The 25,940-nt window shown below is 39.6% G+C and overlaps 1 protein-coding gene across 33 annotated transcripts in view; it reads right to left on the reverse strand.

Annotated features, from left to right (window-relative positions):
- The window catches only part of Macf1 (microtubule actin crosslinking factor 1), a 354,064-nt gene that overhangs the window by 156,580 nt on the left and 171,544 nt on the right, over window positions 1–25,940 (reverse strand). For all 33 annotated transcript variants that reach the window (XM_087215006.1, XM_087215007.1, XM_087215005.1 and 30 more), the window contains 20 exons: window positions 22,400–22,566; window positions 21,601–21,713; window positions 21,401–21,507; window positions 20,460–20,579; window positions 20,218–20,313; window positions 19,476–19,603; window positions 19,294–19,387; window positions 18,773–18,927; window positions 17,540–17,813; window positions 16,324–16,452; window positions 15,183–15,260; window positions 13,646–13,807; window positions 12,171–12,275; window positions 11,153–11,248; window positions 9,901–10,026; window positions 7,125–7,277; window positions 4,538–4,692; window positions 1,979–2,105; window positions 1,273–1,456; window positions 698–867 (listed from right to left, as the gene is read on the reverse strand). In XM_087215006.1, coding sequence (XP_087071132.1) covers window positions 698–867; window positions 1,273–1,456; window positions 1,979–2,105; window positions 4,538–4,692; window positions 7,125–7,277; window positions 9,901–10,026; window positions 11,153–11,248; window positions 12,171–12,275; window positions 13,646–13,807; window positions 15,183–15,260; window positions 16,324–16,452; window positions 17,540–17,813; window positions 18,773–18,927; window positions 19,294–19,387; window positions 19,476–19,603; window positions 20,218–20,313; window positions 20,460–20,579; window positions 21,401–21,507; window positions 21,601–21,713; window positions 22,400–22,566 — 2,739 coding nt within the window. The remainder of the gene's footprint in view (window positions 1–697; window positions 868–1,272; window positions 1,457–1,978; window positions 2,106–4,537; window positions 4,693–7,124; window positions 7,278–9,900; window positions 10,027–11,152; window positions 11,249–12,170; window positions 12,276–13,645; window positions 13,808–15,182; window positions 15,261–16,323; window positions 16,453–17,539; window positions 17,814–18,772; window positions 18,928–19,293; window positions 19,388–19,475; window positions 19,604–20,217; window positions 20,314–20,459; window positions 20,580–21,400; window positions 21,508–21,600; window positions 21,714–22,399; window positions 22,567–25,940) is intronic.

Raw genomic sequence — 25,940 nt, forward strand, 5'->3', positions numbered from 1 at the left:
TGCTAAATGTGTCTTCAACCTTTTATTTTTCTTTTATTATAATACAGGCCAAAAACCAGGACCATGACTTGCATGCCACAGAGTACTTAATAAAGCAAAATTTGTTACTTTTATTTCAAGAATACTATATTTTATAGCATTTTACTTTTCCTAGGAAGTTCATACTATATGTACTCATTGTTTAAATTTCTAAACAATTCTGTGACTTATGCATTATTGTCTCCATTTTACAACAAAGAAAACTAAGAATGAGTTAGTTTACTCAAAGTCACAAATACTATGTGCAGTGGAGCCCACGCTAGAATCTTAGTCTTTCTGTATATTTACTGAGTCATAGGACTGAATGTCACTATGCTTAGATATAAGTCATAGAAAGCAACACAGGCACATAAGGGATAGAAGTATCTCTACTAAGTAAATGTAAAATACATAGCCCAAATGCAATGCTTAGAACAATTTACCAGTCCCCCTGCCTTCTCAAGTCTATAGGAAACTAATCAATTCAGCAATACACTTGAGACTGAAAACATGCTTCTCCTTAGGTAAAAAGTGTGCATAGGATGCAAGGAAGAATTTCTGAGTTGTACTGTCATGAGTCTCTGGCCTCATTTCCCAGGGTCCATACTCTTCTGCCATCCAATTGACGTGAAAGCACTGACTCTGCCGCTAGCACCCACACCTTTCTCCTGGGGCTTACCTCTTGCTCTGCAATCCTTAACGCAATCTCCTGCCGGGCATCTCTGTCAGTCCTAGAGCTGGCTGGACACTGAATTTGTTTGATCAGCCTCTGCTCACACTCCTCCAGGCGAAGCCGGATATTTTTCAGCTCTGATATGTATATCTTAGCCACAGTTTCCTCCTTGTCCTCTGTGAATGCACAGGCACAGAGAACCATTAAGCGCCATTATCAGTGATCAACAAAGCTAAGGACAACGAAGCCCCCTCAGACAGAGGGTACTAATAACTCCAGCAGACCAGATATCCCACTGATGAAAGCTAGGTCTCATCTCTTTTAGAGAAATTGCCTGATTCTATAGTCCAAGCATTTTAAATGGTCTTTTAAGGACCCAAATATGTTATATTCACAAGAAAATGTGACAGGTTAATTAGTAATAGCAACCGAAATATCAGCATCCACAATTTGAGAATTCATCTCTATAAGGTTTTCTCTAATTCAAGGTGGTATTACTTTGTAGTTTGTATGAAGGGTCTAGCACCACCTCTTAAGATCCTCATTCCATTGTTTTCCCTCCCTTGTCCTAGTGCACACACCATTCTCCATGGACTTCATCAGGTGCTGGAAGTGGGCTTTACAAGTTTCCACCTCCTCTTCTAAGCGCAGGCGATCAGACACTGAGAAGAGTGCAGAGTCATGACTATCCTGCAGAAAGTCTTCATAGTGGGCTTGGAGGTTTTTCATTACCTGGTGGCACTCCCCTGGTGCTAAGGAGCGAAGCTAGACAGAAGAAGCCAGAAGTATCTTCAATAAAACAGGAACATAACACTTTCTTCCTATCTATTAAGGTCTACCATATACGTATACAAAATGGTGCAGAAATTGTAATTGTAAACACTTTTGATTTTCACAAACTGAATCCATCCATGTAATGAGTATTCAGATCAAAAAACACAATATTACTAGCACCCCAGGAGCACTCTTTGTGCCTCAGTGGATGTGACAGTTAGTAACTTAGTCCACCATTTTGTATCTACTACATAGTTTTATGCAAAGAAGATGTCTGTCCTGCAGAGTGAAAAGAAACCTGCAACCTCCCTTTGCCAACCATGTTATTTATTTCCATCAGGAATACCCTTAACTATTTAAGCTGCTAATTCTAGTGCCAAAGATTCTCAATTCCCTAAACCTGAAACAGAGCTTTTGATTCATTCCCTTTGGCTGGGAAGAAGTAAAGAGAAAAACTTCTTCTGAAAAACTTCCCAATAGGATGCAAATGAGAGGTAACATTTTCACAATTACCTTTTCTAGGTTCCAGGTCTGCACAAGGTCAAGGTCTTTCTGAAGGTAGTTCCAGGAGATAAGGCTTTTGGTGTTAACATGTAGCTGATGCCAAAGGGCCATAACCTTCTGGTAAGACTGTTCCACCCTAAAACAACAGGGAACCTGGCTATAGCTTTTTATAAGACTTGAGTTCCACAAGAGAGGCCTTCTTCAAAAAAACATGACTGCTTTTACTAGAACTGAGCTTACAGTTAAGCAAAGGCAATGTGCTCTGACAACATAGGAATTTTTATAGATAAATTAACTGAGATCTCCAATTTGGATTTGCTACAGTATTATGTATATCATATTCATATATATTTAATAATCTCAAACATGTTACTGAATATAGTACAATTACAAGTTAGAAAGGGGTATAGGATTAAAACTGATTAACATATGGTAAGTGCAGGTACCAATGTCCCCAAATAAACCACCTATCATCATGTAATCTTAACATGCACTAGTAAAATATTTATAAAACATGGAACTCCATTAATAGACAAAATTTTGGGGGTTTTTATTCATTGAAAATACATAATTTATTTTATTTTTTGGTACTGGGGATCGAACTCGGGTCCTTGCGCTTGCACAGCAGGTGGCAAAACCACTGAGCTAAATCTCCGGCCCAAAAATACATATTTTAGCCTGGCATGGTGGCACATGCCCATAATCCCAGCACTTGGGAGGCTGAGGCAGAAGGATCTCCACGAGTTTGAAGCCAGCCTGGACTACATAGTGACTTCAAGGCCAGCCTGACCTACATAGCTAGACTGTCCCCAAAAAAAAAAAAAATTAAGTAAAAGAAATAACCAGGGAGCACACCAGGCAGAGAAAAGTGCAGATAAAACAATCCCATTTGGAATTGTAGAAAAATGATGATAATAGTAATGTTTAAAAGTGGTTTGCTATGTTCTATAAATTTACAAAAATGCTAAAATGTTTAAAAGTTAATAGCAGGCTGAGGATGTAGCTCAGTGGCACTGAGCCTGCCTGGCCTGGCCAAGTGCAAGGTCCTGAGTTCGATCCCTGGTACCAAAAAAAAAAAGTTAATAGCAATTTAAGTTTATTTGGTATTCCAAAGGAAATTACAGCACGCTGGACTTGAGAAGGAGTTTTCTTAAGTATCCCAGGCCTAATTCAATCTCAATGTCTGGAAGACCTGCAGACACACAGATACTCACTCTTGCTAAGTTACCCTGATTTTACTCAAGTTGAGAAGATATTAAGTATAAAGAATACGATGGGAAAGTAGAAGCAGGACATTATTTAAATGAGATTAAGCCCATTAATTTAGCTTCCCATTCTTAAAAAAAAAAAAAAAAACCCTGAAATTTCACTACCTTGAAATAAAAAGTTCAGGGAATCTCAAAAGGCTAAAAACAGGGCCGAGGGTTTAGCTCAGTGGTTCCGCCACCTGCCTTGCAAGCACAAGGTCCCGAGTTCGATCCCCAATACCAAAAAAAAAAAAAAAAAGGACTAAAAACAAAAAGAAAAAAGCAAAAAATAAAAGAACATTAGAGAATCAGCTCATCAAGTCCAACACTTGGACTCATTCACTCTTTAATTCAACAACCATTTGGTGAGTTCCTACAATGTACCAGGAATAGTTCAGTTCTAGATTACAAACCACCTGAAGGAAGCAGAAAATACAAAAGTCCTCAGGTAAGAATACCCTTGCTGTGTTTGAAAAACAGGAAAAATGGCAAGAGTGCAAGAAGTGTGGCAGAAAATGAGGTCAGAGAGGTGAGATGTGCCTGGTTCACAATGATACCCTGGAATGCTCAGCTGCATGTAGTAACAAATTGAAGAGTCAATATTAAAACAATTGTGACAAAACTACATTCAGAAGAGAAAAGAAGTTATGCGTGTGTGTTTAAAGCTAAATGTTAATTTCCCATAGTAAGAAAGTTGAAAAAAAATCAAAAAGTATCAGGAAAAACATCAATTTTTTTAGAAATTCGGAGTTAAAGCCCAGAAAAACCTGCTAACAGAATTGAAAATAGTTGTCTCTGCCAGGTAGAACCCTTGGGTGGGGGAGATGACTGCTCATTTTCTGTTCCTTCCCTCCTCCTCCTCTCGTTTACGAGACCAGGTCTTGCTGTTACCCAGGCTGATCCCAAACTCCTGAGCTCAAGGGATTCTCCTGTTCCGGCCTTCCAAGTAGCTGGGATTAGAGGCACACGCCACCACACCTGGCTAGTTTTCATTATAATAAGCTTCGCCGTATAACCCAATTTTCTACATTGTGAACATAAATCACTTTAATATAAAGTAGCTGTCACTACAAAAATCAACCCTCTGAGAGTAAGCTGTTTGTAACCAAGAATTCTTTTAAAAAGGAGTATCACTGAATTATTGAAGATCTACTGTGGCTGGCAACTGAGACTTGATTTCCCTAACAGGAGGAGGACTTTCCCAGAAGAAACGTTACAATTTTCTCGCTCTGTTCAGGGAGATCACAAATGCAGTCTCATGGCTCCTAAGTTCACCTAAGACAAACAGCACAGATGGCGACACTTAGCTGAGCACAGTTACCTGCTGGCCATTTCAACAGCATCCTTATTGGGCGCGGGGATGAGGAAGCAGACTGATGGCACCATTGCCTCATTCCCTGTGGGACTGATCACCTTCCATTTGGTCCGCTGAGAATTATCTTCCAGCACACACTCATCGTTCTTGCAAATAGTGATCTGAAGGGACAAAGTCGTAAGTTATTGCTAATGGAGAAGCCAACAACTTATTTCCGGTACTTGATCCCAAGGCTATGAAATTCTTAAGGAAAAACAAATCTGTTTAAGAAAAGATCTGCATCACTTTAGTGAGGATTTCTGATTTTATAAATATACAATACATCAAATAAATCAAAGAAACAAGTGTTTATTAAATTCCTGTTGCATGAGAAATAACTTAGTATATGAGTTATAAGGAGACTATAACACCCTCAAGAGCCAAGAGTAGTGGCGCACACCTGTAATCCCACCACTTGAATGGCTGAGGTAGGGAGAATCACCATGAGTTCAAGGCCAGCCTGAACTACATTAACAAGATCCTGTCTCAAAACAAAACAAAACAAAGCAACCAACAAACCAAATAAACAAACAAAAATCCTCAAGAGGAATTTCCATACCAAAAACTATTAAGAGTAAAAATTGTCCAAGTGCCCATCAACTGGAAACTGGATAAAGAAGATGTGGTTTTTCTTTTATAAAATGGAGTACTACTGAGCCATAAAGAACGAGAAACTAGAGTCATTTATAGCTAAATGGATGCATATTGAGGCCATACTCTTAAGTGAAATAAATAAGACACACATGTGTAAATACCCAATAGTTTCTCTAGTGTGAGAAACCGAGAGTGTAAATAAGGACTAAAAGGATTAATAACTAATAAATGATACTTTGAAAGTGGAAAAGGTCCAAAGGGGAAGGACCTTTGGGAGGTGGGAGGGGAAAGGGAAAGGAAAGAATGGAAAGGAAAAATTATGAGAAAAGAAAAAAATAATGGAAATGAAGTATGTAAATAGGGAAGGGTTTAGGGGTGAAGGGCACACAGGTAATGGGGAAAAAATAAGAACCAAGATACATCATGTACAGGTACAAGCACCCAAAGATAAATGTAAATGTACTGTATACCTAAAATGTACCAATAAAAGAATTTAAGAAAAAAAAAAAAGTCAAAATTAAGGGACATATATAATCACAGCATTACTTTTTTGAAATTTCTCACTCTTTTCCTATCATTCCACTCAGATTCCTGAAATGTTTAAGCATTTTGGACTCATCAATATTTTCTCTTCAAAGATATGTAATCAATATTATTATTCCTATTTTGGAGACAGAAAAATGCAGTCTTACTCTTTTCCTTTTATTCACTTATTCTTTTGCATACAAATTTTTGTGGAGTACCCGGTATTGTGCCTCCAAGTGTGCTAGATCACTAGAAATAAAAATGGCACAATGGTATGCATATTGTGGAATGTATATTCCACATACTCTGCTGGGGTACGCAGCCATGATACTGTCTGACAAATGCTATTCACCAGGCAATGTTGCAAAGGACATGACTTGAGTCTTGGTTAGGTGCAGAGGACCATAATACTGATTATGCCCAAAGCAAGGTGTAAAGAGTTAACCCCTCAATTGGCTTGTTTATAGAAGTGAGTCTGGCTGATACCTACATGCCAAGGTCAGGGTAACTCACACCCAAATTCTGTTTCCACAACTAAAACCTTCAGACTAGAAGGATAATGTTCTAATTACAATCATATATTTTGTCTATTCTGTTCCTAATTTGAGAATGCTTTGTCTTATCTTTTATGAGCCTTGTTTATATTAATTTCCATAGACACCACACATTGCCTTTACCCAACTGACTGCCAATAAAAGTCAGTGCCTGAAACTGGCCAGTGCCTTTGTCGGTCAAACCAGCATTGATCGTCCTGGCACCCCCACTTTCTCTCTCTTAGTTCTGCTCTTAGTGTATTTTTTTCTCAGGCCTTCGTTCCACACTGGCCAGGTAGGGGCTAGGAACCTGACTACAGGGGTCTCTGGCAGTTAGGGAGGTAAAGACAGACTATTCCAGATCTTAGAGCCACTCTGAGGAGTTTAGGACTTTCTCCCACAAACGATGACAAACTGTAGGACTTAAGCAGAAGAATGTGATTTATTTGTTTGGTTTTGTTTTAAAGTATCATGCTAGTGGTAGGATAAAAACGCTCTAAAATTAAGAAGGGTGACAAAATAATTCAAATGAAAGAAACTTATGATCTAACTTAGGGTGGTAGCAGCAGGAGCAGAAAGTACATTTAAGGGCTATTTATAAGGTAGTATTGACTTGGTGGTCCTACTTACTAACTGTGGGGATAAGAAGGGCAAGGAAGATAAGGATATCTCCCAAGTTTCAGGAAGTCCCACTCTTTGTCAACTTGGTAATTGGGGGATGGTGGTGCCAATCGCTGAGGCAGGAAGCAGGTCAAGATTGAGGTGAAGCCTTGTTTTTTAATAATCAAAGGGATCTGAGCATTGTTAAATTCCAAATGTCTATAACTTGCTCTTTTCCTAAAATCATAACCCTTACTGAAGGCCTCCCTTCTCTCCTTCCCTCAAGAGGAAAGGCTCCTCACCTCAATCTGCCGATAGTCACAGATGGCCTTCACAGAAATGGTGCTCTTTAGCACATGGTCTGGACTGCGTGGCTTTAGTTGAATGATGGCTTTTGATCTCCCAACAAGACTGGCAACGGAACTCTTGGACTGTATAAGCTGCTCCTTTTCATCCTACAAAATGAGAATAACAAAAAGACATTAATGGTGCTACTCAGGGTCAGCAAGTCAACAATGAAAACTCAGTGCTCCACTCCCTTGAGAATGTCATTTCTCAGTTAAGTAGGGATCCTTGATGGAGCTATCTTAAAGATTTAGACAAGAATAAAGAAAAAAAGGAGAGAACACTGCTGTTTTCTACCAAGTACTTTTGTACTCTAAATTTGCATATTTCTCCCTGTTCCCCTTTTAATGACCCGTAAGCCCACATGCAGAAATAAAACAAAGACAAACTTCTAGTTGTCAAATACATCTATATAGCTAATAAAGGATTTCTTCAAATATGGTTCAGAGAATGCGGAAGTTAAAAACAATATAATAACAATATTATATAATATTAATATATTATTATTATTATTTCTCAGTGGTAGAAATCAGCCTCTCCCTTTCTACTTAGGAGAAGCTAAAGTTAAGCAATTTAACATTTTAAAAATAATTCCATCTCCTAAGTTCTATTCTACATATTTTACTTTCTTAAATCAAGTTAAGCTTTCTAGAGAGATCTTAGTTCTTTAACCAACAACTCACAAACAAATGCTGAAGGCATTTGGTGAAGGCAAATGGTGAAGGCATCATGATAATTTAAGGTGTACCTTTAGAAGCTTGCCATGCGGTATTCATGTAAATTGGATTGGTTTGAATGAAGTAACATGCAAAGCTGAAACTGTCAAATCTCTGCAAACCCAATTATTTTAAAACCTAATGAACTTCTTGGTCAGCAAAACTGATAGTAATCTACTACCAAATTTCATTAGAGAGTAAATGATAGCCTTTATCTATTAAACAGGATGTTTCAATCCCATTGTGAGGCATAACCGTTCCTAGAAGAAGGCTTTCTTAGGATGGATGTAAACATGATGAGAGTAAAGAGTTAATGTTAAGAAATGTCATTAAAGAATTAAGAATATGCCAGTAAAGAAAAAGAAATGCTTAAACAAACTACCTGTGCCTGTCCCCGGGAGCATGATTGGAAGAAATACAACTTTAACTTATTAGTTAAGAAAGAGGAATGGAATACATCAGAGAAGACAGCCATACTTCCATACTTGAGAGCTGGTCTACCCATTTCAGTTTCCTTACAATAAAGATGTCAATTTCTGTCTAACCCACATCTCAAGCTGCAGAGACCAAGTGCTGAGCATGGTAAAGTTCTGAAAAGAACCAGAAGCCAGGACAGATGCTCCCGAACCTGACGGACAAGCTGAAGACAAGCTGAGGAGCAGACCCAGGTGACTCCATGCCCCGATGACGCCATCAACCTGATGCCCCTGACCTGGAGAGGAGGGAACAGAGCAGCGACCCTCGAGAAGAGAAGATAGGACAATTGCAGAGTTACCCTATGACAGGAAGGTACTCTGTGGGAAGGAAGAGATAAATGCCAAGGATTATATTCCTCCTTCCTACTTGCAGTACCTCTCAGAGAGACATTTTAAAGACAACAACTAGAAATTTAGGCTTTTATCCTTCATCACAAATTAATTAAATTAACATTCTATATGCCCAGGTAGAGACTGAATGTAAACCCATACACAGGTTTACAATACTTGAAAGTGTTTAAAGGGGAAGAGTGTGGCTCAGTGCTACAGCACTTGCCTAGCATGTTCAAGGCTCTAGGTTTAATCCCCAGCACTGCAAAAAAATAAAAAAATAAAATAAAAACAAACTGTATTAGGTTATTATTCTGAATCTAGTCAGAAATTTCTATTGAATTGTGAGAATTCTCTAGTTTCTCACACAGGAAAAGTAATTTCCCTATTGCAAACACATTTCTGTCTTAATCTAAGGTAGAACTGTGCTCTTGTCTTGCCAACTCCATGTAATACATTCAGTAAATGCAAGTAGTTCTGCTACTGATTTTACAACCAGTACTCCTGAAGGAATAATTCATTGGAGAAAATGAATATAAAGTTGATTTGGATTAAATACTGGAAGTAAAACTATTTTTAAAGTTAATATTGCTACATAAATAAACTGGATAAATACTGCATTACCTCTAAATAAGATTTTTTTTTTTTGGTACCGGGGATCGAACTCGGGACCTTAAGCTTTCGAGGTAGGTGGTGGAACCACTGAGCTAAATCCCTGGCCCTAAATAAGATTTTAATATTGGCCTTAATTAAATCAGATTTCTAATACTTCATCATTATCAAAACAAAATAACCAAGGAGGAAAAATTAGACTCAGGTTGATTTTACTTTTTAGAATTCTCTTTTGTGTAAGAGAGTAAAAACAAACTGATACTAGCTAATCTCTGTCAACCCTGTTTTTCATGCTTTACACTTCATCCTTGGTTCCAACTACTGCATTAAAATAGGAAAGATGCAAAGAAAGTATGATGAGCACCAAGTGGCTCAGGGGGAGATGACTGGTAGCATACCCAAGGAAATCTTGTTAAAACTTCTTTAAGGAAAGGAAAGCGAAAAAGAGAGAGAACAAAACTCATTAAACTGTTTGAATGTGAGCCAGACTTTGTTATAAGAATGGCCCACTGCTCTGGAGCTCTCAAGGATATAAACAGCAGCAGCTGACAGGTTTACTGTTTCTCAGAAATAAGCATCCCCACTGAGACAACACCCACCATGGAGTCCTGGAGCAGGTCCTCAAGGCGGGACAAGCTGGTGTTGTGGTCACAGGAGTATTTTCGTTTGATGGAGTCTTGGAGGTTCTTCAAGAATGTCTCAAGGTCTCGGGCATCACTGAAGAACTGTGGGAACACAAAGGAGAGGACTTGTGTGTGACACCTCAGAATGCCCAGATTTAACTCAGAAAGAATCTTACTATGTTGACCTGGGCAAACTCTACTGGCTACACTCTACTGAATCAGTGATCGTTCATTACTAAGGCCACAACAGTATAAACTGAAAGGCCTAAAAAGCTGTAAAGCTGTATCAGTCAGGCATGTTGGCACACACCTGTAACCCCAGCACTCAGGAGGCTGAGGCAGGATTGCCAGAAGTTCAAGGCCAGCCTGGGTTACATAGTGACTTCAAAGCCAGCCTGAACTACAGAGACCCTGTCTCAAAAAACAAGAGTGCTACTGCCTGTCTCGCAAGCACAACTACATAGTAAGACCCCATCTCAAAGAAAACAATGCAAAGCAAAGCAAAACAGCCACGCAGCTAAAATGTTCAGGATGATACACAAAGCCTAGAGTTTGAATGAGCCATTGTTTCAATTCAAGGATATGATTACAAAATGATCAGAGACTATTTAATTTAGAGCAAAAACAGAGATAATATCTTATTTCGTCCTCTACCCTTATCCAAAATAAGCAGTGTATTCTTTCATAGTGTGATGGATTGAGGAGTAGGATGAGGTCTTAAAATTTTACAGCTCCTCTCAGCAAGAGGTGGAGTCTAGATCTCCCCCATGAAGTGGGGCATGGCCATGTGACTTACTTTGACCAATGGTTATCAACAAGTGTGACAGAAATGGAAAAAGTACTTGTGCACCGGGTCTTGCTCTTTCTTGCTGCTTCTAGGATACAGGCACTTTGTGAAGAAGGCTATGCAATGCTAGAGAAACATGCTCTTGCAGCCTGTCACTGCAGCCAACTGTCAGACATTTGAGTGATGGTATTTGGGATCAAGTAGTCCCCTACATGTCTGCTAGCTGCCTGCAGCCACACATATAACAAGCAAAATGAAGAGAATCACTCAGCTGATCCAGCCTCAAACTGGGCTAACTAAATGATTTTTGTTTTAAGCAATTGAAGCTTTTTTTTTATTTAGGTAGGTTACACAATTAATGAAAGCTAACTGATACAGATGTGTTTTTAAACTCACCTTCACCAAAGATGTGCACACACATTCACACAAAGCCCATCATACCTGAAAGTAAGCTGTATTCTCCTTCACATGCTGTTCAACACACAAGCACAGCTGCTTCATCCACTGTAACTGGGACTGGACAGCAGCACTGTATGCCTGCAACAACCAAGCACACAGACACAGGGCATAAGTTGAACAGACTCAATGTACAGTATATGTGCGATGCTTCTCCCACATACAATTCTGCTAATGATGGAAAAGCCAACAGAAGAGACAAAGAGATACATGACTGGCATCTGCAAAATGCTTCCCATAAGAAGGATTGCCTTTTATGCAAACTGGTTTTCTCAGAAGGAGTTACACAGAAAAGGTCTCTTCACATGCACCAGCAACTAAATCAGCGAGGCAGAAAAACCTAGGCATAAATAAATCCCTTCCAGGCTGGGGATTTAGCTCAGTGGATTTAGCCTGCTGCGCAAGCACAAGGACCTGAGTTCGATCCCTGGTACCAAAACAAACAACCAAAAATCAAAACAAAACAATAAATCCCTTCTGGATTCTTCTACTCTTTCTCTTCTTTGGGCAAAACCATTATACCAACTAGAGGCAGGATGAGTCTGGATAGTTATATGAAGGAATATTGTCCAAATCACTTTCCTCCATGAAGTCAGGATCAATATTACACTGTTTTTCCTAGTATTCTTCTTAGACTATCAAAACTGTTTGCAGGTTTTTAAAGGCTACAGAATAGTCTGAGATAAAAAGGAAGATGCAGGACAAATGATCCCTGACATTTCCTCCCAACCAGTGATGGGAACCTTTTAGAGTGCCCAAATTGTAACCCAAAACCCATGTATTTATCAAAAAGTGTCAACACCACAATTAAACCTGCATACTGAGGTTTTATTTTAGAAAAACCAACTCATACATTAACATCTTTTGTCTTAAAAACAGCACACATACCATAAATTCATCAACACTGCTCTAGACCTTTCAACAGAGTGAAGCCTCCAATCTGAATATTTTTATAACAATAACTTCTGAGTATTTGACTTTCACACATGTGCAAGTTACATACCTCTACTGTCTGCTTGGCTGGGTGGTTTTCAAGTGACAGCAGTTCTGCTGTGTCTTGTAGAGACTGAAACACATCTTGCTTCTCCTCCAGTTCCATCATCAACTCCTGAAAATTCAATTCGGTTTTAGAACTGACTTAAGTGTACTAAGGGAAGGGGTAGTAATAAAGAAAAAGTAGGGTGCCCTGCCCTATTTTAAGGAGCCTACAACATAGGATTGGTGCCAAACTGAGACGTATAAACAGCACATGCTGAATTTTGGAAAAGGGCCAAATGCTGGAATTAGTAGAAAATGATTCACAAAGGACACGGACCTGAGCCAGATCTGAATAAAGTAGGGGAACAATGAATGAACACTGAAGGCAGAGAAAGGAGATAAACGTGGCTGGGGAAGACAGCTCACATCAGCACCACATCAGTGCACGATGAGAGCGGGATTATTGACCCAAGGGCTCTGCTCAGACAATCCCCTCAGCCTGCAATGCCTCCTCTGCCCCTAAATTCTATTAATACTATGGGACCCAATTTAGGTGCCTGTTTTTCTGTGAAATCTTACTATCAGATTTATCCTTTCTCCTTGATGCTTCCAAGGCACTTTCTTTATATGTTTATTATAGCTTAATTTCAGTTTTCACAGACTTCACTTCTTTTTTCTTCAGAAGAATCATATGACCTCTCCAATTAGAAGAAACTCATTTTTTAAGAACCTCAAATTAATGAAATTAAAGTAACTAAAGTGAGTGTTAGTAAAAACATCTTCTATTTGTATTGGGTTTATGAAATTATTAACAACCCGAGGTATGACAATACTGAAAACAGCAAAAATACCCCTACTTGCTTGTCTACACCTTTCATTGAAAAGTAGTGCCTCACTGTTCTGTGACTATTCCTGTCCACTTTACAAATTAAGAGGTTGAGATCGGAATGTTATTGAATGAATTAACGAAGAGAATTCAGGAATTTGTGGGAAGCCAAGAGTATAACCCAGTCAAAAAATACTAAGTCCTCTACATAGTACATTGCCCAGATTAACTTACTGAGTCTTACTCAACCTTTTATACAACCTTATAAAGTGGATATTATCCTCTTTTACAAAGATCCAGAGATTAAATGACTTGCTCAAGGTCATGGAGCTGGTTAGTAAAGAAATGAGAACTTAAACTTAGGTCCGTCTCACTCCAAAGGATATAATCTTAACCACAAACTGTACTGCTTCTGAAATGACTGACCGTGCACATTGCTGCTCTTTTCACCCAAGACACTGCCTTTCTAAATGCACTCCAAATAAATTAATTCTGAGGATCTATTGCATCTCTCTCCATATACATTTCTCACATGCATGGATGCATTAAGGAGGATCCCTATTTCCATTTATCAGACTGCAATTCAGAAGCCCAGGCTCCTGAGGCAGGCTAGCTTTTCTGTTTCCTTCTGCTGCTATTAAATAAACATGACAGGCCTGCTGCGCTAGACTCACAGAGAAGTAATTCCTCTTGGCTGAGATACTGGGATTGTTGTCACTCCAGTCATATGCTAGTTCTTCCTCCTCCTTTTCATTCAACCAGATCAACTCAGCTGTAGCTCTGGAGACAAATTTATGTAGGCTCTGAAGGTGCCTCATCCGGAAACTAGAAGTCTCCTAGATAAGACAAGGGTTATAAGGTTAGACTGCCCGTCTTTGGATCTGTAGATAATAGCAAATTTAACATCAAAGAAAATAATCTGGGAAATGAATATAGCTTGCTTTTTCTCTTTCATTCTTTATGGTACTGAGGACTGAACCCAGGACCTAATGCATGTTAGGCAAATTTTCAACTGCTGAGCTACACCCAAGCTCCTAGCCTGCCTTTTAATTTCTGGGTTCTTTTCTATAGACTCAAGTTTTGTACAAGATGGATCATGTCACTCTTTGGCAGGAGACAGAATAAGGCTTTTGTGGGGACTGAAGGAAAAACAATCATCCTGGGCCTTTCCTACTCCAGAGAATCTTGATACTCAGAAATGAAAAAAAAAAACCAACAGCAGATAGGAAGTAAGTCCTGTTATGGTTTAAATCTGGAATGTCCCCTGAAAGCCTCATGTATTCACAGGTGGAGCTCTTGGAAGGTGATTGGAACATGGAGGTAAGTTCAGTTGCTAAGGGTGCTACTGGGAGGTGGGGCCTGATTGGAAGAGGCAGGTCATTGGGAAAGTGACCTGGAAGAGTGCATCTCTTTCCCTGGCTTCTCCCTTCTTTCTCTGCTTCCTAGCTGCCATGAGATGAGGAGGTTTTCCTCCACAGCAGGCTCTCCCATCATGCTCTTTGTGCATTTGAGTCTGCCAAACATGAACTGAAACTTCTAAACCTGTGAGACAAAATAAACCTCTCCTCCTTCAAGCTGTGGGTGGGTATCAGATATTGTAACCCAGTGATGTGAAAGTGACCAAAGACAAATACCCTATTAATCTCAACCTTTTTTTTTTTTGCTTAAATTCTTTTATTGGTACATTTTAGGTATACAATACATTTACATTTATCATTGGGTGCTTGTACCTACCTGTACATGATTTATCTTGGTTCTTATTTTTTCCCCATTCCATGTGCTCCCTTCCCCTCTTCCACCCTTCCCTATTTACAAAGACTTTGTTTCCATTTTTTCCTTTCTCACAATTTTTCCTTTCCCTTCTTTCCTTTCCCCTTCCCCTCGCACTTCCCCTACCCCTTTGGACCTTTTCTTCCTATTTCGAATTTTCAACTATTCGTCAAACTTTTCATTTTTGTGTCTTAAAACACATATGGCCACTGCTTTGGTAAATAGGATAGCTAGGATAGGTTCTTCTTATTTTAAATTTTCCACAGCAGTGGTTTCTAACTCATAAAGAAAATGGAAAACATTACACAAATGTTCAACTAAACAGTAAATGATATAACCTAATAAAGAGAAAAATAAAACACAGCCAAACCATGTGCTTTTGGTTATTTGGAGGGAACTGATTCTTATAAGCAGAAACTAAACCAGTCAGTCAAAACTCACCTTCAATTTACAATACTGCATTTCCAGCTTTCCAAGAGTTTCAACATAGCTGGAATGGAAATTCTGAGACATTTTTCCCTGAAAGGAAGGAAAGAAATTTTTAAAAATTTGGAGAATGAGTAAATTATAATGTATGGTTTCAACTGTACAAATAATATGTCTGTGCACAGGTAAAAACTGGCTGCTCTGGGCCGGGGATTTAGCTCAGTGGTTCCGCCGCCTGCCTTGCAAGTGCAAGGTCCCAAGTTCCATCCCCAGTACCAAAAAAAAAGGACTGACTGCTCTTTGAAAGTAGAAGCTTAGACAACAAATCTCTGGATCATAATTTATAGCCTGGGGCAGCAATACGTGGGCAATAGTTCAGTAGGGTAATCACAACGATGTGAGAGACCTTCCAGGAATTCTGGGAGGCTTTAAAGCAAAACCTACACCTGATGATTACCAAACTACTGAACTGCTTTCTTGAAAGGGAGAGCTGAAATAAAAAATGGGAAGATCATCAGCTCTCTACTACATGCAAACAGCAAGGAAAAAGAGCATGAATTTTTGGAGGTAGAAGGCTTGAGGTATTTTTTGTTTTGTTTTGTTTTTTAAGACAGGGTCTCACAATGTAATCCAGGCTGGCCTTGAACTTTCGATATTCCTGCTAAACTTCCAAAGTGCTGGGATTCCAGGCATGCGCTATCATGCTGGGCTTAACAGCCTGAATTTAAACAGTTTCTACTAATTACTAATTCTGACCTTAGCTTCCACTATCACTTTTCTTTTCAGTATAAAGGGCTCAGTTAAAAAATATTTTTTTTTACAAGGCTATTTCAAAGATTAACAGAAACACTTAATGTAGAAAGGAAATTTTCTGCGAGGTATTATTCATTATTCTCATTCTTTTTGTTTTGTTTTTTGTTTTTGGCTTTTTGAGGCAAAGTCTCACTATGTAGCTTAGGCTGGCCTTGACCTCATAATGATCTTCCTGCCTCAGCCTCCAGACTTCTGGAATTACTGGTGTGTACCACCATACCTGGCTATCATTCTCATTCTTTTCCAGAGGCCCTTCTCCTAAGAGATAGCTGCATCATACATACCCAGCCTACTCCCTGGCCCACTTGTCCCAAACATAATGTTGATTCTGAATACTACACACCTCATACAATCTGGCCTCTTTGACACTTGAGCCCAGTTCTTCTACACTGGTGTGGATGTGCTGCTGAGCTTCTAGTTGCAACTCCACACTAGGCAGGTCATTGCCCCACTCTGCTCGCTCCAGTTTCATCTAAAAATGAAAAAATATAGATAGGTTGTAATTTATCACTGAGTAGGCAGGAAAAGAAAATGGTCAAAACCAATGTTTAGACAAGGTGGCTAGGGGTAGAAGAATGGGCAAAAGGACATCTAAACCATCTCCATCATTCCACGGCTTTTTACAGGAGAATATGCCACAAATCACCCCTATAGAGCTGGAGAAGAAAGCCCACATACTGCAGCAGTGGAAGGGTATGAGAATATAGTCCTGAGTTTATCAATCAGAAAGGGGTCTTAGACTAAAAATGCTTAAACTTTATAATTTAGGCATTTCCCTTTATGGAGTATTTTCATTTCACAATCAGACTAGATATAAGAAAAAAACATTTGAAAATATTTTGTTTCATTCATTCACAGCATCAACTATTAGCCAATGTAATAAAATTTTAGAATAGTAAGCTTGTCTTTAAGTATTTTTATTTATTGGTACATGTGACCATCTTGGGATAGAAAAAATTTAATATAAAACAAAAGGCTTAGACATCAAATTTGAACCATTATCCTAGAATACAATAAATAGCACCTTTGGAAATATAGAACAGAGGGGGCTTGCTTAAACTTAAACCTTTAAGCTGGGCATTGTGACACATGCCTGTAATCCCAGCACTCGGGAGGCTGAGGAAGCAGGATTGCTGTGAGTTCAAGGCCAGCCTGGGTTACATAGTGAGTATAAGGCCAGCCTAAACTACATAGCGAGACCTTGCCTCAAAAAAACAAAAAGAGAATTAATAATAAAAAATGAGTAATTTCCTTTGGTAATGAAAATTTCATTAATGATAACCTGAGATTTACAGACACTGTGATTTTTCCAATGAGCTCTCAAGACACAGCTGAAGGGAACACATTCCCCAAAGCCTCCAAATTAGAGAAGCCTATCCTATACACAGAGGTACTGTGAGAAACTGTACTGATCCTATACATTTAAGATTTAAGGAGAGGGATCTTAGGTCCAGGCAGGATCAGTAATTAAAGGAAAATGTATCAAGGTCCAGCAAACTGCTGGGTCCAGTAAACATCAATGCACTACATGAGCTTTTTGGACACTGGCATACACCCACCTGCATCTCTTCTACCCAAGATAGCAGTTCATACACAAATCGGAGATTGCCTTCGTCTTCAGAGGAGGAGATAGACACAAGTTCAGCCCGAGTCATGGGCTTTCGGAACCAGGAGGTAGAAGAATGGGTTCCCTTGGTCAGGGAATCTGCTTTCAGATGAGTAGTGGTTAAAGTAGAGGATGGAGCCAATTCAAGTGAAGTGAAATGGCCCTTCCGGTACAAGTTTGTACACTCTAGACGCAAAGTAACAAGCTCATCCTGTAGACGCATGACCCTACAGTGGAAGAGGAGAAAAAAGGAAGAGGCTTAAATTTATAACACACATAAAATAAAATTCTCACTATCCTTAGACAAGAACATGGTAAAAATAAAAGTGAGATCATAACAGAAAAAGTGTTTTGAAAACATGTTATATGTTTATAACATAATCAAAATCTTGACTATCCACTAGATAAGAATATGGTAGAAATAAAAGTGAGATCATAAGAGGAAAAGTGCCTTGAAAAAGTGAAAGTGTTAAATGAATGCAAAAGGATATTATGTCTTCATCAATTTGGAATAAATTACAGAGTTAAGAACTACTTTCACAATCTTTTTTTTTTTTTTTTTGGTACTGGGAATCAAGCTCAGGGCGTCAGGCTTGCTCAGGTGCTGTACCACTAAGCTACATCCCCAGCCCAATTTTCATAATTCTTGAGAGGTATAACAGAATAAACAATAGACCACCATGTGACTTCAGATAATCCTCACCCTCTCTGTGTATCTCAGTTTCTTCTGCAGAATGAGTGCACTGGATCACCAGGATTTCTAAACCAGATACGCTATTTCAGTCTTGCAGATCATTCTAAAATAGGTGGGGATATCCACAACAATTGAGGAATCCTGCAGGCGCTTAGTGGGAGGGGTGTGCAATAATGGAAACTTTCCTCTACCATGAGAATTTTCCTGCCCAAAATATGTACAAACAGTATCCCCATTGAAACATGGATCTCTAATGCCCAAGTTGTAAGATTCAGGGTCTATCTCTTGCTCCACTCTTGTTTCTTCTTTTTTCTTTTTCTTTTAGTCTTTTGAGAGGTCTTACTATATAATCTTCTCTGGCCTTAAACTTGTGGTGACCCTCCTGCCACAGCCTCCTGGCTGCTGGAATTACAAGCATGTACCATCACATCCAGCTTGACTGCTCTTGATTAAGCAAGAGCAAACCTTCCATGTGAGTCCCTTGTTCCTTACCTAAAGGCCAGCTCTTCTAGCTGGTAGTAATTTTCATCCCGTAGGATTTGGAGATCCACCTGCAGCTGCCTGATGAGACTTTCACACTCCTGAATGTACATGATGACATCTGACTCGCACTGTACTGTCTGTCCTGACTCCAGATGAACAGCATCCTGCAAGAGAAATGGGAAATAAAGGCAGGAAAACTAAATCCCACAGGATTGAGGGGGCAAAGGGGCCCACTGCACTTCCAAAAAAAAGGAAAGTAACATAACTAGATTCCCCAACTGTTAATATGACCATTAGAGCAGAGGATGAGAAGTGGAAAACACATGAATAAGAAGTACGACAGCTGGGCATGGTGGTGCACGCCTGCAATCCCAGCACTTGGGAGGCTGAGGCAAGAGGACTGCTGTGAATTCAAGGCCAGCCTGGGCTACATAGTGAGTTCAAGGCCAGCCTGAACTACACAGCAAGACCTTGTCTCAAAAAAAAAAAAAAAAAAAAAAAAAAAAAAGTGGGACAAAACAGAGACTTACAGCCTGCAGAGTATTCTTAGCTAGTGTCAGTTTTTCTTCACAGTTCAAAGCACCATTCTGGATTTTGTTTGCAATTTGTAGCAGCAATTCCAGCCTAAAACAAAGTAAAAAACCATAGTCAAGTGAAAGGCTTACACCAGCAAGGTAAGAAATATCAGATCACACCCAAGCCCTGTACCCACCTCTCCACAGCTGGCCGGAGGGATTTCTCTCGCTCCAGCATCTCAATGATGAGTTTTCCCCACTCTTCTTCCACATCATTGGGGTGATAACCTTGAGGCAGCTTAATTCTGCCAAATTCAATCCACACCTGAAAGAGATACTTTTCAGTCCAAAACCACAGCCATGCTCTCAGGCCCATTTTCATGTATACTTTTTACTTTGATTCTTCCTCCTTTACCCAGCCAACCAGCAGCTTTTACCCACTATCTAATATGGAAAAACAATCAAATATTTAGCAATGCCTCATCTTGAAGTGAGAGGAAAAAAAAAAAAAAATCACCTCTAAAATGTAGAAATTACCTGTTCTAAATCCTTCTGTTCCTTCACACTTTCTATAAATCTTCCTTGTCAATAATCTCCATTCTACAAAGTTAAATCCCTATCTACAGCTTCAAATTCTCTAGGCATCAAAATGTGAAGGGAAATCTCTTCCCTTTTCACTCCAGGAAAAATTGAGCTTTCTTGTAAAAAAGCAGAGAAACCCACAAAACTCAGGATTTCTGAATAAATGTATGCCATTTAATAAGTTCTTTTAAAAAAAAACAGATGGTTGATACTGCTGCTTTATTGTAACTTTTCAAGACCACATTGAGGGTTCTGCTGTCTATGCAGGTTGGAGACAGAACACAGGGAATCTGACTGGGCAGAAAGCAACAACAGTGAAAACCAGCAAACTAAAAGTCAAAGATAAAATTTCCTTACCTCTAATAATTTATATAATTCCTCAATTCTTCCTTTTTCTCTCTCCTTGGCCAAAATTTCTGTCTCTTTGAAGTGTATATATTGGTTATAAAGTGCCTACAAATTAATATTTGATGAATGAATAGATGGATACAAGAAAAGGGCCTAGTTTTTCATTATACTTCACCCAGAACCATTAGCAACAAGGTCAGGCTTATTCTATGGAAAGAATTTATAAGAGCAATTTAAGTGCGTGACTTTACCTTTAGTTCAACAGGGTTCTGGGGGAAAGATTTATCTGACATCAGAATTGTATGCTGTTTGATCCAGGGAATGAGGGAGTCCACACGGCTTTGGTATTCTTGCCACCTAGAGTCCACTTCCTATTGCCAGAAGGTAAACATCACAAATCTGATTAGCAATATCTAGAACAAGCACAGGAGAAAGTAGCTCAGGTCACCCCAAACCATATAAAATCCTTTTCCTCTAATTGCCTAGGCAGCTGCTCACTTTAATGGTCACAGTCCCAGTTTCAAAGCTCCTCAAGGACTCTCAGGCCAGCATTCAATATCCCGACATCTAGAAAGGCTACAGACCAAGCTACTAAAAATATTCAGAAAAGAGATCTCTGATATATCTAAATATGCTAATATTAGTGTCTGAAAAAAACCACTGCCCCCATAGCTGGGGATGAAAACGATATTCTCTGCTGGCATTTAGCACCAAATAATCTGTGCTAGGTGATACAAAATCTGCAATACCTAGGGGGTCTTTCTTAGGGACTCGAGGCAAAGTCTATTATTATCATTATTAATGTTGTTATTATTTTGTTTTTTTGAGACAAGGTCTCACTGGCCTTGAATTTATTATGTAACCCAGGCTGGCCTTGAACTTGTGATGATCCTCCTGCTTCAGCCTCCTAGGTGCTGGGATTACAGTACTATCACACCTCTCTACAATGCCCATTGTGATAAAGAAAATGTGGATTCAGGCAGCTTTGTATAAAAGTGCCCTGTATACAATGAAAACTTAAGAAACACTATCCACGGCCGGGGATTTAGTTCAGTGGTGCCAACGCCTGCATCACAAGCGCAAGGTCCCGAGTACCATCCCTGGTACCAAAAAAACAAAGAAACACTGTCCAAGCAGTGCATTCCGGCCAAATAAATCAAATCCAGAGGTACTGTAGAAAATGTTCTTTTACCATAGCACCGATCCCTTCTCCACCTTCAGGGACTTTGGGGAAGGCATCATAGATTGAAGAGACATAAGTGATTACAGACTTTTCGTCTGGAGATGGTACGTCCACATCTGAGAGAACAGACAAGAAATGTGTTAGTCAGAACTGCAAGGAGAAGAAACAGTGGCTTTATGGCTAACATACTCGGTTCAGTGAACTCTCACCTTCTGCATCTAGCAACCGGGTGACCCCTAGTCTCTCGGCCACTTCAAAAGCCTGTTCCAGATTCTCTCGGTTGCTTTGGATTTGCACCCTCTCCATATCCACCAGATCAGGTCTGTAAAAGTTCACCAAGGCACAGAAAAATCTGTCACACACAAGTTCATACAAAGAAAAACACTTAAAAAGTTCCCAGAGCTGAAAAATACTGAGCAAGTTAAGAAACAAAGCAGGAGGTTTCAATTCCTATCTTCCTGGGCTAGGGATTTAGCCCTGTGGTACTGCCTCATAAGCGCAAGGTCCCGAGGTTCAATCCCCAGTACAAAAAACCCCCCCAAAACAAAAAACCATACCCAATTCCTATCTTCCTCCCTCAACTTACTCCAAGCCACTTGCTTGTCCTCAGCCCCCACACTTCCTGGACTTCGCACTTGCTCTTTCCTTCAACTAGAGTGCTCTGGCCCAGAGGTCCACACACCTCATTCTTGATGTCCACATCAGAGACCATCCCAGACCACATTTGCCCAAACTACCACTGGCCCCTCACTATCCACTGCGTGACATCAGGAGTTTATTTGTTTGTTGCCTATTCTCTCCCCTGGAAGGTAGAACTTTGGTTATTCTGTTCAGTGCTATCTTTGCTCAGAGCCTGGGATAGTAGGAGGTTAATAAAGATTTCCTTTTCAAGTGAATACATAAATCACAGCTTAATTTTTGATTGAGGAGGGAAATAGCATTATAATTTTTATAAGAAAGAGGTAAGAGGAAGCCTTTCCAGAACCACTGAAATTCAACTGTACTTACCTGTATCGGTGAATAAGTGCATTGAACATCTTCCCATCACTCCAGCAGGAAGAGAAGTTGGTGCATTTGATTCCCGTGTAACCAGCTGTCACCTTCTGAGTCCACAGGAGGAGCTTCTCCTTGGCTGACATGTCCCCTGACTCCCCACTAATGTAGATGTCAGAGATCTGCCAAAAGACAAGGAAGGCATGGAGTAACTGAAAACAAATAAATAAGATGAAGGGTTTCAACTTTCTCTTCTCTAAACACTGTGGTTCACCAAGGAAGAGGGTGATCCAACTCTGGCAGCTATGTAGATGACAACTCCAACATACACTCTCTTGGCTTTTTTGGGGCGGCAAAGGAATGCACATTAAAACCATAAGAAGTTATTTTTTACCTATCAAACTAGGAAAGATTTGTTTGTAATGATACTAAACAGAATTGGGGAGAATATCTAAAATTGGATATTCTCATCCTACCACCAGTGAGAATATAAATGGCATAAATTCTCTGGATGTCAATTTTGATTCAAAAGCTTTAAAGAGGGCCGGGGATTTAGCTCAGGAGTTTCGCTGCCTGCTGCTCAAGTGCAAGGATCCGAGTTCGATCCCTGGTACCAAACAAAAAAAAAAAAAAAAGAGGCACTTTTTGGGGCCAGGGATTTAGCTCAGTGGTTCCACCGCCTGCCTCGCAAGCTAAGGACCCGAGTTTGATCCCCAGTACCAAAAAAAAAAACAACAAAAAACCCCACAAAAGCTTTAAAGAATATATACAACTTGTTAGAAATTCATCAGATAAATGTACAAAAGAAATTTATACAGGGCCGGGGATTTAGCTCAGTGGTTTCGCTGCCTGCTGCGCAAGCGCAAGGACCCAAGTTTGATCCCCGGTACCAAAAAAAAAGAAATTTATACAAAATATGATAAGCAAGAGCAAAAAATTAGAACCAAATTAAAATGGGAATAATACAGACCATCTCTGGGGGAGAGGGGGTTGTGACAATCAAAAAGACTATAAAGTGTTTAACCCAAACTCAGGGTTATGCTCAACAAATAGGAGTTCCTTTACTTCTTTTTTTTCCCCTTTACTTCTTCATTGTATGGATGAGGGTCTTCAATTCTTCCCTGTCACAGCACTGACAGTCTGCATCATCATTTAATTGAACTTTGTCTTACACTTCTGACTATTATTTCATATATTTAATCTTACCTCTTCAAGAATGTAAGCTTCCTGAGGGGCTGACACTACATCTTAACAATCAAAACTATCTAAAACTCAATAGCAGCCCCTATGAGACAGGGCTCCTTGCCGCTGGGCTCATTTAAGTAGCAGCCAGGATGTTGTGCAAGAAATAACCTCCAACTCTTAAGACACTGAGCATGGCCCTTCCAAATATTGCCTATTCGCCAGTGTGTTGTGCTGGGGACCTAACATGCTTTAATTTATAATTATTTGGAGGCTAGGTGTGGTGGCACACACCTGTAATCCTAGCACTTGGGAGACTGAGGCAGGAGGATAGCTGTGAATTAGAGGTCAGTCTAGGCTACCTAGTGAGTTCAAAGCCAGTCTGAACTACATAGCAAGACCCTGTCTCAAAAAACCCAAACCAAACCAAAACCAAAAAAAATCAAAAAAACCCCAAAATAATAATAATAATTTATAATTATTTGGTTTATAAATGAAATGGTAAAAATAAACAAATAAAGGATTTGAGGGCAAAGCCTACCTAGAATCCAGAGTCAAAAGGCTAATTCAAAACAGTGTGTAAAGTAAGTTTAAGCTAATGTTAACAAGTGTTTCCCTGCAGTAAGATTATGAATAATTTTATTTCCTATTTTTCTTTTTTTTAAGACTTTAAAAAATGACCACACTTTATTTTTATAATGAAAAATATAAAATAATCCTGATTAACAAGAGAGGAATGTCCCCTCAGGCAAATCACTAAAGCCTCTGCACTCAGCTTTTCCCATATTTAATACAGGATAGTAGCTTTTTCATGGGGTCCATCTATGGATTAAATAAGATGATGTTGGTAGTGCTTAGAGAACCAGTATTTCTTTCCCATAATAACAAAAGAGTACTCTCAGCATAATCTTGGGTCCCAGTGTTTGGAGCAGGGAAGGCATGGGCATGTCAATATATATGTTGTCTGTCAGGTGTAGCAGCCTTCCTAGTGGATATCAAGGATATCAACAGTAAGACACCTCTGAGTATGGGAATACCAACTATACAAATTCAACTCAAGGGGGCTGGGGATTCAGCCCAGCGGTTCTGGCACCTGCTTCGCAAGCGCGAGGTCCCGAGTTCGATCCCTGGTTCCAAAAACAAAACAAACAAACTCAAGAAATGAGATTATCCATCAGCACAACATACAGTATGTCCCTGACTTATGATGGCTCAACTTAATGAATGTTCACTTTTTATTTATTGTCATCACTGGGGGTTGAACCTAGGGCCTCATGTATGCTAGGCAAGTGTCCTACCACTAAGTTACCCCCAGCCATTTTTTATTTTTGAAACAGGGTCTTGCTATGTTGCCCAGGCTGGCCTCAAACTTGCCATCCTCCTGCCTCAGCCTGCTGAGGAGCTACGACAAGCATGTGCCACCATACTTGGCTTGGACCTGATGATTTTTCAATTTTATAATGGCTCCAAAGTATGATACCATACAACTATTTTTTTTCACTTTTAATATAGTATTCAATAAGTTATATTAGATATTAAATATTTTATTATGAGAGGTTTTCCATCATGTTAGATGATTTTGCTCAATTGTAGGTTAATGTAAGTGGTGTTCTGGGCAGTTTAAGGCAGGCTAGTTTAGTAGGTTACATATATTAAATGCATTTCTGACAGGATTTTTTTGATTTATGCTGACCTTATCAAGATGTAACCCCACTGTAAGTTGAGGAACATCTGTATTTTTAAATCTGAAAAAATGAGGTAAGGAATTTAATACTCTATTGAGACTAAAATAACACTGTAGACTACTAAATGTTGTTCTGAAGACAGACTATGAAAACGGAAGAGTACAGGAAGCTTGCATGAAGTCAAAAAGGAAATCCAAGAAGTACTGCTCCTACACCTGCAAAGGTGAAATGCTGCCCTAGATGGCATATTTGAGGGCAGAGCATCCTCATCATGCCCTTGACAGGTGGAGCCTACAGGAGAAATCCGGCTATCACACTTTGATGATGCAGGCTAGTTAAGACCATTTCACAAATCTACTTTCCACTCTCCAGTCCTCTGCTCTGACTCCATGTTCTCCTGACAACCTTAAGATTATTATATGCTTCCCATACAAATACTCCAAAAACATGCACTGAGTGGTAGATGGCAAATACACAAAAATGTGGCAATTAAAATTGTTTTTTGTTTGTTTGTTTTTGGTACCGGGGATCGAACTCAGGTCCTTACGCTTGCGCAGCAGGCGATGAAACCACTGAGCTGAATCCCCAGCCCAAAATTCTCTGTTTTGAGGGCCGGGGATTTAGCTCAGTGGTCCCGCTGCCCGCCTCACAAGCACAAGGTTCTGAGTTCAATCCCCGGTACCAAAAAA

This window comes from Heterocephalus glaber, unplaced genomic scaffold, assembly GCF_053883595.1.
Source record: "Heterocephalus glaber isolate CG9 unplaced genomic scaffold, H.glaber_assembly_v1.0 deba00001452, whole genome shotgun sequence".
Taxonomy (NCBI): Eukaryota; Metazoa; Chordata; class Mammalia; order Rodentia; family Bathyergidae; genus Heterocephalus; species Heterocephalus glaber.